This window comes from Molossus molossus, unplaced genomic scaffold (genome assembly GCF_014108415.1).
Source record: "Molossus molossus isolate mMolMol1 unplaced genomic scaffold, mMolMol1.p scaffold_m16_p_1, whole genome shotgun sequence".
NCBI classification, from domain to species: domain Eukaryota; kingdom Metazoa; phylum Chordata; class Mammalia; order Chiroptera; family Molossidae; genus Molossus; species Molossus molossus.
Genome location: NW_023425344.1, coordinates 214,182,620 through 214,198,514, shown reverse-complemented (window position 1 = coordinate 214,198,514; position 15,895 = coordinate 214,182,620). Strand labels below are relative to the sequence as shown.

Sequence of the window (15,895 nt, the reverse complement as noted above, 5' to 3'; positions counted from 1 at the left end):
CACTTGAAAGCTTACCTAAACCACACTAATTATGGAGATCAAGTTATTCTCCCAGTCTTTTAAAATCTATACTGGTTTATATGGGACATGTAGAGAGCTGGAAAGTCAGGACTGTATGTTGATTCTGTGTAAATTGTACATGGTTGCCTGAGGATTAAGTTAAATAAGCCAAAAACTAGGTAGGTACATACTGCACAGAGTCTCTTTAAGACTCATGTAATGAAAAGTCATCAGGGCCAATGGGACAACCCTTTTCTTAATAACATCATTAAGTTCAGAGATGATTTTGCAGTATTTGCATTAAAAAAAAAAAAGGAAGTTTTGCCCAGCTGGTGTGGCTCAGTGGTTGAATGTTGACCCATGCACCAAGAGGTCGCCAGTTTGATTCCAGGTCAGGGCACATGCCCAGGTTGTGGGCCAAATTCCCAGAGGGGGCATCCAGGAGGTGGCCCATGAATGTTCTGTCTCATCAATGTTTCTATCTCTCTCTCCTTCTCCCTTCCTCTCTTTCTAAAATCAATTAAAAAAATTTTTTTAAAGAAAGTTTCTTTCCGCCCTGGCCAGTTTGGCTCAGCGGTTAAAGCGTCGGCCTGCGGTCCAGAGAGACCCGGGTTCGGTTCCCGCTAAGGGCACGTACTTTGGTTGCAGTTTGTCCCCGGCCCTGGTTGGTCGTGCGGGTGGCAGCCACTCGATGTGTCCCTTCACGTCGATGTTTTTCTCTCTCTCTCCCTCCCACTCTAGCTGTACAAAAAATGGAAAAATATCCTCGGGTGAGGATAAAAAAAAAGAAAGTTTCTTTCCTCCATCTCTCCAAGCTCCCCCCAATTTCAATCCCTGCAATTAATTAAGAGGCACCCAGAAATCAATGTAATGATTGATAACAAAGTATCCAACATGCAGTCAAAATCTGCCCTTAGAAAAGGACAATTGGAATGATCTAAGTGAGATAAAATATAAATTTAGGACTACAAGGAATAAAATGGTTTTGTGGTTTTATCTTAAACTTGACTGCATTTGGCTAGTGAATCAGAGGACGAGAAAGAAATTTAAGAAACGACGTTGACCATTTACTGTCTCTAAGCTGACAGGACTTCAACCAGTACAAAGAAATGTGCCCTGTCCCCAGGGATGAAGGTCTACTTTAATTCTTAATAGTGCAACATTCTATTCAAAAGTGCAACAGATATTAGTAAGCAAACCGCCTATACCAACAACATCCTCTGTAACACAGCCATGAGCTGTTCTCAGAGCCAAAGTAATTTATTTATAAAGTTCTGAGTTTGGGACCTTTTTCTGTCATCTTAAATTGACACTGGCAGCAGCTCACATACACTTCATAGGAATTTTTAGCACTGAACACACTTAAGCCCTATCTGCATTCCCATTTCCCTTTGTGATATACTACATATTTTCATGCTGTTCTAAATATTTTTCTGTGTACTCATTGAGTTGATTTATCCAGAAATGCCACAGTGTTAAGAGAAAATCTATTCAATATTTTTTTTCTTCTTTGTTAACTAATCATGTCCTTTACCTAAACAGATTTTTTTTTTTTCTTTTGACCTTTATAGGTTTGTCAAATGAAAATAATTTTTAACCTCATGGAGATAGAACAATTTTAATATCAACGTCATTAGACCCTGATTTTTGGCTTCCAGACAGCTGAATACTTTGAGACTATTCTAGATAGAGCTCTGAAGTCTTCATATAGCCTGATTTCCTCAGCTTAACTCCTGGGCAGTCCTTTACATTCCAATTAAGAAACCGTAGATTAAAATTATGACTCCTTACAACCAGTTTCTTTTTTCTTCAATCAAGTTAACATTAAATTTCTTGCTACCCAGTCTTTTCATCTTTCTTGGAGATAGGGAACTGAATAATTTGTAAGAAACTTTCTATTGTTAATCATGGTCTTAGTGTAAAAGGGAAGTTTTAAAAATTAAGAGATAAAAAGTATTGAAACTTTTCATTAATTCTGGTGAAAATGAAAACATTTTCGTATTAAAGAGAACTTAAAATAGCCCTAGTAATGAAATAAAAAATTATGTTGGCAGCCTATGAAGATGGGTAATAATTCACATGGCTAGTAAAAGAACAAAATTTGTACACTGGCAAAACCATAAGACTAATATGGATTCCTGTAGCTCCTTTCATACCAAAGTGACTTGAGACTATATTGAAAAATGAAGAGATTACTGATGTCGGTTCCCAAGTGAGTGCATTTGGCACAGCTCAACTTGACTGTGAATTCATCTAACTGTGATACATCAAATGAATTCTCTTGTTCCTTCTATCTTCGTTTCTCAAATTCTATGCTGGTTACTAATGTTAAAAATGTCCTCAGTACTTAATAATAATAAAACAGACCTACAGTAAGTAATTATATTTATGAAGATAGAAATCTTCCCATCATCCTATAGTATCCATCATCACTACCTTCTTCATTGAGATTGTAACTTTTGTTGACAATCCTCAATAGCATAAATGGTTTCATGATCGGTAATGAATTTCTCAGTAACTTTCTTTAAAATATTTTACATTTCCTGGAAGGCATAATACTCTATATTATTCAAAAACATTAGACCCATTGGCCAAATAAATGGAAGACTAAGCACCGGATTTGGAAAAATGCAGATTAACAAAAAAAAACAGCGAATAATGGAATTGGTAACTTTTCCAGCTTAGGAAAACTTGGGTGCATATTGCATATTATTTCCAACTAGCTACAAAGGCACAGTGATGTACAGCATTAGAAATGAAAGCTTTCCTCGAATAAATCTATAAAACTGGTTCCAGGTACACAAGCAATGCCTGTGCTGTAAGGCATGAGATTTACTGTAGTATACTTCAAAAATAATAACCAGACTTGTTTTAAACCTGGTTTCTCACCCAAAATCTCATCAGGAAAAGAGTCGGGTGTTTTGTATGTTTCACAAGGCAAGAGAGCATAGGAAACCTGAGAGGAGAAATCAATTCCAATATCACTGTTCCTGGAAAATATTCTGTAGAAAACTCAGTCCATCAACTTTGGGTGTATGCAGGACTGTATGCATTGAGTAGAAAAGGGGAGGGGGCTTCTAGTAATTTTATTTCACAATTACAGCAGGCAGAGGAGATATGAATTGTAACAAGAAGGCATTTCCCTTCAACAATTGGACTCAAATGAAAAAATACTCAGAATCTACTCAGGGAGACATAACATCTTTTGTTAAACTTACCAAAACCTCACAGAGACCGCAAAGAGCAATTATGATGTTTTGTAAATATAACCAGATAGGAAAATATTTTGATGTACTTTGGTATATTTAATTCACTGAAAAAAACCCTGTTTTGTTTTTTTTAAAGGCAGAGGCATTTTCCTCTGTTTCAGAAGAAATCTGAGACATATAATTTAACCAAAAATGCAACCATCCCCACCCCCTTTCCAGGCTCACCTCTCAGAACCCCCAATGCTCACAGCTTCCTATTTTATGCTCCATCTATGTGACCCTTCAGTCCCTTGAGCCTTCCACAGTCTCACCTCCCAGCACTTATGTGTGCTATTCTCACTGTCTGTAACACCCTTTTCTCTCCTCTTTGCCTCAATAATTCCTTTCTGTTCGTCAGAGCATACATTCACGTCACTTCCTCCAGGAAGCCTTTCAAGACCCTTCACACTGGGTCAGGTACCTGTGGGGCCTGGGGGTAGGTGTCAGTAAATACTACCCTCCTTCCCCAGCAATTTGGAATTATCTGAGTGCTCAGCTAAGGAATCAGTGAATGGAAAAAAAAAGTTGGGAGAACCCAACTTTCATCTGTAGACAAGTGGGCCTGCTGAGATTTCAATGCTGAATTCGACGTTTATCTGCCAATCATAAGGATAGCTGACCAAGTGCAGAACTCCCCAAAGAGGGGTTATTCTTATGAAATTTATAGCACCAAGGGTCACAGAATATGTTTCCTGAAAGCAGGCTGAATTGCAAAGAAACGGAGAACAGGAGAGAAACTGGGTTTTGCATATTCCAAAGAGGAGACGAAGAGAAGCTGGCAATGTTACTCCCCGGCAAGAGTTCAGGTTGATGAAAATGGAAGCTGTGAGTGGAACATCCTCTTTGCAAAAAATGGGGGTACAGGTCATTCCCCAGCAAAAGGTACTGCTTGAGCACACCCCACCCATCTCACAGCAGTTGGTCACACTGGGGAAGACTGTGGTTAGTTACTTACTTCTGGTGCTAGACCATTAGCTCCTCAAAGTCATGAAGGACCATGACCATTTCAGGACCTGGCACAGAGTAGGCGCTAAACACACATACAGATCAAAAGAACTGGTCTTTCAATTCACGACACATTCTTCTGTTCATCCCCAAAGAACTCTCCTGTTGCTAACACTGAGATGAAAAAGTTACATGAGCAAAAACAGTGCATAGAGTTGCCATACCTAGGACTCTTCAAACAGGTTGGCAGGGATAACCTAAGACCTTTAAAAGCCTGTAGAAAAAAAGACAAGACTTTATTTAGCTGAATCTTATTTTATGGGAACAGCGCTGGGTCTCAGGTTGGTTATGCTCTTGATTTGTGCCTGAAACTCAGGTGAGGCAGAAAAAGTAATACAGGAAAAAAGGATTGATACTCAAAGGCATAGAATATATGGTTAGCAGAGATTACACAAACTCAAGAGTTGGCAAATATGTGGAGAAACTGGAACCCTCCTACACTGTTGATGGGAATGTAAAATGGTACAGACCCTTTGGAAAACAGTCTAGCAGTTCCTCAAAAGCTAAACAGTGTTACCATATGACACAAAAATTCTACTCTTAAGTATACATCCATGAAGTTTAAGAATATGTTTCCAGCCCAGCTGGTGTGGCTCAGTGGATTGAGCGTCGTCTCATGGACTGAGAGGTCCCAGTTCGATTCCCGGTCAGGGCACATGCCTGGGTTGTGGGCTCGATCCCCAGTGTGGGGCATGAAGAAGGCAGCCAATTGATGTATCTCTCTCATATCAATGTTTCTATCTCTCTGTCCCTTCCTCTTTCTCTAAAAACCTCAATAAAAACATACACACACACACACAAAGCAACTCTGTTTTAAAAAAGCACATAAATATATATTTATATATTTATACATATATATACGTGTGTGTGTGTGTATATATATATATATTTCCACACAAAAAGTTATATGTGAATGTTTATAGCAGCATTATTCATAATAAAGATTGACAACAACCCAAATATCCATCAGTAATAAATAGATAAATAAAATATGGTATGTCCATACACTGGAATATTATTTGGCAGTAAAAAAAAAAAATAAAGTACTTATACATGCTAAAACATGGATGAACCCTGAAAACATTTATGCTAAGTGAAAGAAGCCAGTCACAAATGACTATATAGGACCACATGTTATATGATTTCATTTCTATGAAATGCTCAGAATAGGCAAATTCACAGAAACAGAGAGCAGACTGAAGGTTACCAGGGGATGGTAGGGTAGGGGGAAAATGGGGAGTAATGGTGATGGGTAAGGGAGTTGCTTTTTTTTTTTTAGAACATAAAAATGTTCTAAATGGTATTGTTCTGATGGTCTCACAACTCTGTGAATGTACTAAAAGCCAGCTAATTGTACACTTCAAATTGACGAATATGTGGTATGTGCATTGTATCCCAATAAAGTTGTATCCCAATTTTAAAAAAAGAAAAAAAGCCCTGGCCGGTTTGGCTCAGCAGTTGGAACATCGGCCTGTGGACCAGAGTCCTGGGTTCAGTTCTTGCTAGGAGCACGTACCAAAATAAATAAATAAATAAAACTAAAAAGAGGCAGGGTGTGAGGCTGGGACCTCCAGAAACCACGGCCGGGATCGGAGTGACTGCTTCTCCTGCCTGTGACAGGCCCTGCGAGAGAACGTGGCTCTCTTTGCTGCCCACCTTCTTTAAAGGCTCACACGGCTGACCTCCCATACAGGCCTGCTTTATTTATGAGATGATATGGCTGCAGTAAGCTATTCTGAAAGCAATCTGTTTGTTATCACTCTTAAAAACATCAAATGAGTAACTCATCAGACAAGGAAACGAGCTTACACAATGAGCTCTGATGAGATGCTTTCCAACGGATACAAAGGTGAAATGGCCTGAAAGTTGGGACCCACACCTGGCTTGCTCACATCAGGCAGATAGCTTTCAAGAAGAGGAAAAGCCTGGGCTATTCAAAAAAACCCTGAATGATCTCCCTGCTCTAGGACGTGGGGTGCATGGCACCTGCTGGGCGCCAGCCTTTAGAAAGAAGCTATGTGCTTCCACCTTCATACCCACCCTATGGGAAAGAAGGAATAACCCCCATTGAATAGGCAAGAAAATAAACTCAAATTGCAACAGAAACCATCTTAAAGGAAGCCTGCCCTCGGCCGCACAGTGGTCTGACTCCAGAGGCCACGCACTCGCCACCTGCCCACGTGGCCTTCCGCTCCGGGAACTGGCAGAGGCAGAACTGCTTCTGCGACTGCGCGAGAGAACCCAGGGCAGAGGCTTCCAGGCTCTGCGTCCACTCCCTTCGTCCCGGGACACCCTTGGCAGTTGGGTAGATTTGTAGTCTAAGGGCCTAAAATCAGAAGTAGACAAAAATTCACCCGTCACTCACCAGGGCAGATACAAACCTCAAGATAATTTCTTTTCCAATGGTTTCTGCTTAAAGTTCTGGTTTGGCATTGGCGTCTTAACAACTAACAGCTGTAGGCAATTTTCACACAGAATAAAGACATCAATAAGGCAGAACATGGAATTTTCTCCCTTATGAAGACAGAACAATGAGCTGTCTTCAAGACGTACATAGAGCTGCCACCACACAGGGTCTGGCTCAGGTCTCACTTGGGAAGGATGACAGACTTGACTGAAAGGACAATGGATGTGGATACTTTGAGGGCACAAGCTGTACCCACCAGCTCCATGACCCCTGAGGTCTTTATCTACCAGCAACATCTGTCTCCTTAGGTTGACTTTTGATTTTGAAATGCTTTTAGTGGGAAATAAAACCACGCCTGTCAATACATCATTATTGCCCGTCTGGACAGCCATCATGGCAGATGATTCACTGCCCCTCCCTGGGAGAAGATTATGTACCCTCCACCCACACCGTGACCTCAGGCTTGGCCATGTGACTTATGGCACCGGTCTTGACAGAAGGGTGATATGTCCCCGCCCTGTGAACTCAGGAGTGGCCATCTGATTTGCCTTGGCCAAGGAAATGTGAGCAGAGTGACATGCGTCATTTCCAAGCACGAGCTTCGAGCCCCACTAGCAATTTACCATGCCTCTTTTTTTCCTTTTTATTCAATTTATTGGGGTAACATTGGTTAATAAAATTATATAGGTTTCAGGTGTACAATTCTGTAACACATCATTTATATATTGTATTGTGTGTTCACCACCCCAAGTACTATGCCTCTCTTTCCTCTTCCACCAGGGTTGGGTCTTGGGCAGAACATGGAGAGGAGCGGAACCAAAGCTGACCCATACTGGTTGCATCTGCTGTTGTAACCACTGAGGTTTTGCTATCACAGGAAAAACTAGCTTAAGATGACCAAGTCAGTCATTAACATCCATCCCTCCACTTCCCTCCTCACCTCAATTGCTCCTCACAACTCACTTCCTCCAGAAAGTTTCCCCTGGCCGCCCTCCTCACCACCATGTCCAACACCACCACAACCCCTTTCCACACAATTTATGCATAAGTGGGTTGTGATGCTTCTTTGGTGGTATTACACCTTTACTGGTCCCCTTCTGCTGCTGACATGATCAGCCCTTTGGGAGCAGGCTCTAGTTTTCTATTTCGAACCTCTCATTAACACCTAGAACAGAGTTCTGTATGCAGTGACGATAGCAGAGGGTACAGATTCCTGAAACACTGAATATTCAACATCATGAAGTATAAAATTGCTGCCAAGAGTCATCTCTTCTTTTTGCCAACCTGTTCCTGTTGGTAACAGGACCATTCATCTGCTCAGAAGACCAGAACTCACAGTACTCCCTCAGGTTGGCTCATCTTGTAGGAAAGGCTTAGAGGTGAACTGTGGTCTAGAAGAGCTGATGCACCTCTGGAGGGCAGTGACACAGCCTCCGTTACGTTCCTGACACAGTCTTGCTAAACAAAGCACTTTCTAGTATCTGCCGAACAATATCAACGGTCTGATTAGAACGAACTCCCTTACAAAATGCCAGTGGTGACCAAGACAGGACAGAGCGCTCATGTAATACTTACAGCGCACCAGTGAGGACCAGGCATTGGGCCATTACTCTATTTATTATTCTAATTTAAACATTACATCAAATTAGGAGAAGTATTATATTTTCCTCCACTTTCCAGAAGACAGGCTCAGAAAAGCCATATGCTTTTTCCATCTTGATGATAAAGTCAGAGTAATCGTTTGAACCAAGGTCCTTCTAATCCCCACGAGAGTGCCATGATCTCCTCTTGAAGCATGGAATGGAAAAAACCGCTACTTCGAGCTGCTTGAAAAGCTAATTTGAAGAAAGCCCTTACATCGCTTGATGAATGGGTCTTACACCAGACACACCTCTCATCTCAGCACAGTGAATTCTAAAATACGATCATATCTACAAAGAGTTTCTCACAACAGTTACTGGGTCCTACCCCAGACACATCTCCCACTTCAGTATAGTGGATTCTCAAATATGATAGTATCTATAAAAAGTTTCCCACAACAGTTATTATGGCAATCCTATCATTAGACTAAATAATTATACTGTACTCAAGTAATAATGTCTTTCATCAAAGGGTCAAGGACAGGAGGGGTAGCATGACTAATTTGTACACAGACATTAATACTGTGCACCGGGGCTGGGAGAGGCGGAAGCTCCAGGAGGTATGACGCAGATGAGGGGACTGTGTGCACACAGCACAGGCCAGCTTGGGGTGGGGCGGAATCAGAAAGGGTAACTTAGGATGCAGTACTGCCACATATTTGAAGACCCAAAGGTCTAAAGTGCTCCACTGACAGCACCAGCAAAGGCCTTTGATATGGTAACACTATCTCTTCCTTCGCCTCTTCCCACAGGCTCAGTGCTGACGGTGGGGCTGCAGACATAAGGGACAGAGGGGGTCACTTCAGTGAAGCAGGGCAAGCCCATGGCTGACCAAACCAAAGCACAGCGTCCTCTCCTCTCCCTCCCAGCTCCCGACCGCCCCAAGACGGAAGTGTGGGACTTACCACAAGTTCAGTGAACATGACGTCCAGCTCCTCCACGGGGGGCATGGGCAATGCTGGCTCCATGGTCTGAAGTGCAAAGTTGCTATCGTTTCGCAGCCGATATGTGATTTCTGGGTGATCATTATTTCGGAAACAGCAAAAAATGAATGAAATCCCCCGTCCACCTCTCTTTCTTGGGGCCATGGCTGAATTCTCTTCTACTTCTTGAGTGACTACACTCTGCAAAAAAAAGAACATGACATGGTTAAGAGTGCAAACTGAATAAAAATTAAAAGAAAAAAAATCAGACCGATTCAAGAAAGAGCCCCCTACACTGGAGGCAATGGCAGTGCCTTGCAGGGCACAGAGAGAATTAACCCCAAGAGGGTCTGAGTCCAGTGGGGCAAACATGTGCCCTTCCATTCATTTGGTGAATGTTGCCAACTGCTGAGCAAACGGTACGACCCTGGTCAGTCCACAGCACTGCAGATGCTGCCATCACACTGGGATACCGGTCATTCTTTGTATTACATGCTCTTTCCTGCCAACCCATTTTGTTGTTATGCCCCCTGCATAAATGACCGTCTCTTCCTTGCCCCCAGAAGATCTCTTACTCATCCTTTATGGTTCAATCCTAATGTACCCTTCTTCACATTCCCCAAGTTGAATTAACAATATGTATAATATATATACTAAGGCATATTTATCCACTCCAGAGAGTGCGCAGATGTGTGTGTGTGGGAGGGGGGGGAGCGACTTGCTTTCTATTATTTTTTAGAGCTGTGGGCAGGTAACCTTGCTGGAGAAACTACAATGAATGCTGAGCACCCTCAGAGAGTAGACTGCAGATCATCAGACGTCATTAATGTCAACATCCTGACAATGTCAGCATCTCCGATTCAGGGCTAACACTACTGCAGGGACATCCTAAAAAGGAACTGAAGGCCTGAGGGGCAGACAGAGGTCTGCATCTATCCTTGAACTGATTTCAGGGCTGAAAGAGGAACAGAGCTGTGTCATCCCCAAGGTTAAATTCAAGACCAATGGGAAGCTGCTACAAGGAGACATAAGAAAGAGCATTCTAGTGTCTGCAAATGGGATAGGACAGGAGTGAGAAGTCCTTGGCTCCGCCTAAGGTGTAACATACCGAAACTATTAGATGGGAGATGGGGGAAAGATTAGAGATTTTCACTAGGTGCTAATTTCAGCTTCAATTCCAGCAGCTTGCTTTGATCCATTTGGATCTTGAATTATTAGTTATTAATTTTATTTTATAAAAGCCTCCTGTGGCTACTCACTGTAATTATAAGAATATGTAAAGGCCATCAATAGCCACCAAGGGTCTCCACAATCTGGCCCCTGTCTGTCTCTCCTCCCAATGTAACCCTCTCTCTATGAGTCACTACAGTTCAACTAAACTGGCCATGCTGGCTCCTACCTCAGGGCCTTTGCATCAGCCATGTCCATAACTGGCATGTTCTGGCTCACATCGGTGCATAGCTGATTCTCACTTTCTCAGAGAAGACATCCCCAACTATGTATCTGCAGTAGTCCTACTGCCATGCCCCAGTCACTCACTATCCCTTTCGCCTGTGTGTTCTTCATGGCCATTACCACTATTAGAAACTGTGGTGGGCAGTCAGACAGACATGAGCATAGCAAGGATGGTGGCCCAGGTACAGAAGGTCACCAGGGTGGAAAGCGCTAGGTACCTAGCATGGGACAACTGTAGGGACAGAGGCCCCATTCCGCTCAGCTCGTCCCCAGGGTGACCTTTCTTCACCTGGCATATTGTTGTTGGTCATGCGGTCTGGACCCCCTGGCCTTTCCTCCCTAGACAGAACATCTAGGTCTCGGTTGTATTTAAGCTACAGAACCAGAAAAGCAGCAAAACTAGACAAAAAATGGCACAGCTGACCTCAGCACCAGTTGCATTGGATAATGCCCCCCTCCCCTGGCACCAGCTTAGACCCTGAAAGGATACACCTGAAAAGCTGAATATTCTACTGAGATCTTCTCCTGTGGCCTCCCCTAAAATATACACCTCTAAAACCCTTAGGACAGAGGCCCCATTCCGCTCTCCCTCCAGGGAGCATGCCTGTGCCTTTCCCCTACCGGCCCCTGTCTCCTTCCCTCCAGGCACGTGACCAGGACCTTCTTCACCCCCAACTTCCAAAGGCCCTTCTTTTGCCCCTGTAACTTGTTTCCTGAGCCGTTTCTTCTACCGTTCATTCCTTCCACCTCTGTGATTTTCTAAATAAATGTTCTCTCATAGTTTGAGTCTTGGCTGTGAATTCTTTCCTAGTCAGAACTCAAGCACCGAGGATGCTGAACCCAGGTCCAGTCTGACCCCACTGGTCTAACAGCTACCTGATCCCACCGCTGCCAACAAAATGATCTTATGTGATTATTTCCTGGGGCAGGGGCCTTGCATATATTGTACTAACCTACTCAACGGGATGTGGTCTGGGCCCTCTCAGCATTTTGTGACTCCAAGATGCACAACCAACAAAGTAATTTGTGATCTGGGTCTTTCTTCCCCCACTGATGCATCAACTCCAAAAGGAAAAGTGCCCACCACAAGTGTTGTTCATACCAAAGTACTTGAGAAATGGAGAGAGAGACAACTGCTTTGGTTTTGCATTTTACAAGTTGTTTCACTTAAACCCAAGTGATATTACATTCTGGCTGTGTTGAGGAGGGACGCAGAGGAAACGTTAAGATCTAAAAATCAGTCCAAAGCATTTTCCAAGTCTTAAAAAATGCCAATAGTTCTATAAACCAAAGAATACGAGGGTCTTGGCTAGTTTCTAAGATGTGTAATAAGATACAGAGCCTATTACATTTAAGGAACTAATTGACATCATTTTAATAAGGACAAAGTATTGCCTTTAGCAGGTGATTTGTGTTTAAATGCCTCAGTAAAGCCCAAAGGCCCAGTTTGATGCCGGTTCCTTTGTGGAACCCAAATACAAGGTCCTCTTTTAAACCAAAACTTGAACTATGGATGATGGCAACGCTGTGAGGTTTCCCACAAGCAACCATTTTAAAAACACATGTCTGGAACTCCACTGTTCAGAGCCTAGTCTCCTAGACATAGACCAAAACAGGAAGCGAATGTAATCGTCCCTCTTGACCCCCTCCGTGGCAGTAAATACGTCTAGCCCGGCAACTGCTCTAGCACTTCACTAATGAGGGATCCCAGCAACCGCCTGTGAATATGATTTTAGTAAGCACGTTCACACCCATCACTTCATTCCATTAGCTCCATTTCACATGTGAAACTTAAGAGGACACTTGGGAGGGAGCTGGGCAATTTGGGAAAGTCTGAGAGAGACTTGCTTTGCTGGTAAAGGCAGAGATGTTTATTCAGAAAGGGCTGATTGGTTGGGAGTGGGACAGGGAAGCCTGGCAGAAGTCAGGAAACCTGCTTGCTTAGTAGGCTGGAATCCAGTCCTCACCCTCTTCAACCTCAAGGTCATGACCTTAGTTCAGTCTACTGCCATCTCCCATCTGAATGACTGCAAAAGCTTCTTCTTCCTTTTTTTTTATCCTCACCGATGATATTTTTTTTCTATTTATCTTCAGATAGAGTGGGAGGGAGGGAGTGAGGAACATTGATGTGAAAGAGACACATTGACTGGCTGCCTCCTGTATGACCCCAACCAGGGCCGGGATGAACCGCAACCGAGGTACATGCCCTTGACCGGAATGGAACCTGCGACTCCTTGGTCTACAGGCCGACGCTCTAACCGCTCAGCCAAACTTGTCAGGGCTGCAGCAGCTTCTTAACTCTTCTCCCTGACCCTGGCTTCTCCAGTCTAGAAGTTGGTAAATCTTTTCTGTAAAGGGCCAGATAGTGCTTTTGGTTATAGAGGCCATTAAACCTCTATCACAATTACTCAACTCTACCATTTTACCATGAAAGCAGCCACAGGCATCTGTGAACATGGGCATGCTTGTGTGTCAATAAAATTTTATTTGTGGACTCTGAATTGTGAATTTCATGTAATGTCATGTCACAAAATATTATTCTTTTTTTGATTTGTTGTACCATTTAAAAATGTAAAAAGCATTCTTAGCTTGTGAACCACACAAAATAGGTGGTGTGCCCATGTGGGCCCTGGGTTGAAGGTTGCCCAAGTTGCCCTAGTCTATCGTATTCACTTAATTCATGAAGTCAAATGTTGATCAAATTACGTGTGAAACACTGGGCTACGTACTTAGGAAAGAGGGATGAAAATGAAATCATGTAACCTCAGAGGGCTTGTTAACTTGGGATAAAGCAGAAAAAATCAAGTAAAGTAAAACAAGTATTGATTATGGTTAGTGTTACAGGGGATGCAAGAAGAATGTGAAAGAAAATGGTGTTAATGGTGGTGATGGGAGCAGACAGCTACTTTAGATGGTGTGATCAGGGAAGGCCTCTCAGAGAGGGGCCTGTAAACGGAGGCCTAATGGATGAATGGACTCGCCCTGCAAAGTGTCAGGAAAGAGGATTCCAGGCAGGAGTGTATATAGAAGCCGGAAGCTGGTGGGGCACTTGGCTTGTCTGAACTAGGGAAGGAAGACCAGTGATGTTGGAGCACAGTGGGTAACAGGAGTGTTCAGAGAGAAGAGGCTGGAGAGGGCAGGGGCCCAGACCCCAGGGCCTCATATACCATAGTGAGGAGTCTGGGATTTATTCTCAGCACATCATAAATCTGATTGTGCCACTCAGCCCTGTACTGTCTCCTGGATACAGTCCAACTTTCCAGCCTGGACCACAAGACCCTTGCCCACAGGCCCCCCACCCCATGCATGCAGTCATCAGACCTTGACAGGAGTCACACATCTGAGCCCACACCTCTGGAGTCCCCTCAGCCTAATATGCTCTTTTCCTTCTTTACCTGACCATCTTCCACTCACATCCAAAACCTACTCAAATACTGCTGCTTCTGTGAGCCTTAAGTTTCCCAGAGACAGGCACATCTTTCTTTCTGCACCCTTAGCATTATATACATAGTTGAAAGGGTTTTTTGTTGTTGTTGTTGTTGTTTTAAAACACAGTGCCTGTTGGGAGAACATATTTGCTAATGATACATCAAATAAGGGGTTACTATACAAAATATATAGAGTACTTATACAACTCAACAAAAGAAAGACAAACACTCCAATTAATAAATGGGCAGAGGACCTGAATAGATACTTCTCTAAACAGGACATACAAATGGCCAAGAGACATATAAAAAAATGCTCAACATCACTAATCATCAGAGAGATACAAATTAAAACGACTATGAAATGTCACCTTACATCTGCCAGAATGGCTGCCATCAACAAATCTTCAAACAAGTGCTGGCGAGGGTGTGGAGAAAAGGGGACTCTAATACACTGCTGGTGGGAATGCAGACTAGTGCAGCCACTATGGAAAACAATATAGTGTTTCCTCAAAAAATTAAAAATGGAACTGCCATTTGACCCAGTGATCCCACTTCTAGGAACGTATCTTAAGAAGGCTGAAAAACCAATCAGAAAGAATATACACACCCCTATGTTCATAGCAGTGCTATTTACAATAGCTAAGATCTGGAAACAGCCCAAGTGCCCATCAGTAGATGAGTAGATTAAAAAACTTTGGTACATTTACACAAGGGAATACTATGCAGCTGTAAAAAAGAAAGATCTCTTATCCTTTGAGATAACATGGAGAGACCTGAAAAGTATTATCCTGAGCAAAATAAGCCAGTCAGAGAAAGACAAGTACTTATTTATGGATCTCACTTATTTATGGAATATCATGAACAAAATAAGCTGTCAATCAAAACAGATCCATAAGGAACAGACTGACAAACCTCAGAGGGAAGAGGGGTTGGGGTAGGGGGTTGGGAAGAGATAAACCAAAAAACTCATATGCATATATGCATAACAATGGATACGACAATAGTGTGGGGAAAGCAGGAGGGGGGTAGGAGAAGGAAGAGGAGGTCAATGGGGAAAAAGGGGTGGGGGGACATCTGTAATACTTTCAACAATAAAGGTAAAGAAAATAAAAAAAATAAAAAACCATGCCTGTTTCATGCCATTAGATTATAAGATCTTGAGACAGGGACCAAGTTTCAGTCAGGTCTGGCGCACAGTATATTCTCAATAAATGTTTGTTGAATGCAAAAGCATAAATGCCTAAGTGAATAAATGATCTCACCTCTGAACTTCAGGGTAGTGTGACTGGGTGTTTGTTCTTCCCATAGTTGCCTGTGGATCTGTTTTTCACAACTTAACATCTGAAGCCCATCAGACTGCCAAGTGCTCTTGAGGCCCTTGTCAAGATGTTTGACGCTGGCAGTAGTCTCACAGACAGACTTCATCATTGGGGTATCTGCACCTTCCCTTGAGCAAGGAATTTCTTTCTGGCTGAACTAACTGGTGCTGTTTTTTCCCACCCATCCTCAAGTAAGCTCCTTTGGAAACAGACCCACCAACAGAATCTCTGAGACATTTCTCATTCCTTACATTTAGTGAACGCTTTGCCCACGATGTTAGTCACTTACTCAGCTATCATAGCTGAGCCTACTCAACCCACAGGCCAGGCAGTGTTTGGTGCTAGAGAAACTGATGAAGACGACTCAAAGATTAAGAGATCACAGCCTCAAAGGAACATTTAGGGAGCAATGAAGTTGGTCCTTCTGTCCTGTGAAGGGGGAATTCAGTTACTGAAACCAGGGGCCTATG

General features: G+C 42.9%; 1 protein-coding gene across 4 annotated transcripts in view; it reads right to left on the bottom strand.

Moving 5' to 3' along the window:
- Positions 1 to 15,895, bottom strand: part of DAAM1 (dishevelled associated activator of morphogenesis 1) — a 154,593-nt gene that overhangs the window by 82,562 nt on the left and 56,136 nt on the right. For all 4 annotated transcript variants that reach the window (XM_036260282.1, XM_036260292.1, XM_036260269.1 and 1 more), the window contains one exon: positions 9,206 to 9,424. In XM_036260282.1, coding sequence (XP_036116175.1) covers positions 9,206 to 9,388 — 183 coding nt within the window. In that variant the 5' untranslated portion in view covers positions 9,389 to 9,424. The remainder of the gene's footprint in view (positions 1 to 9,205; positions 9,425 to 15,895) is intronic.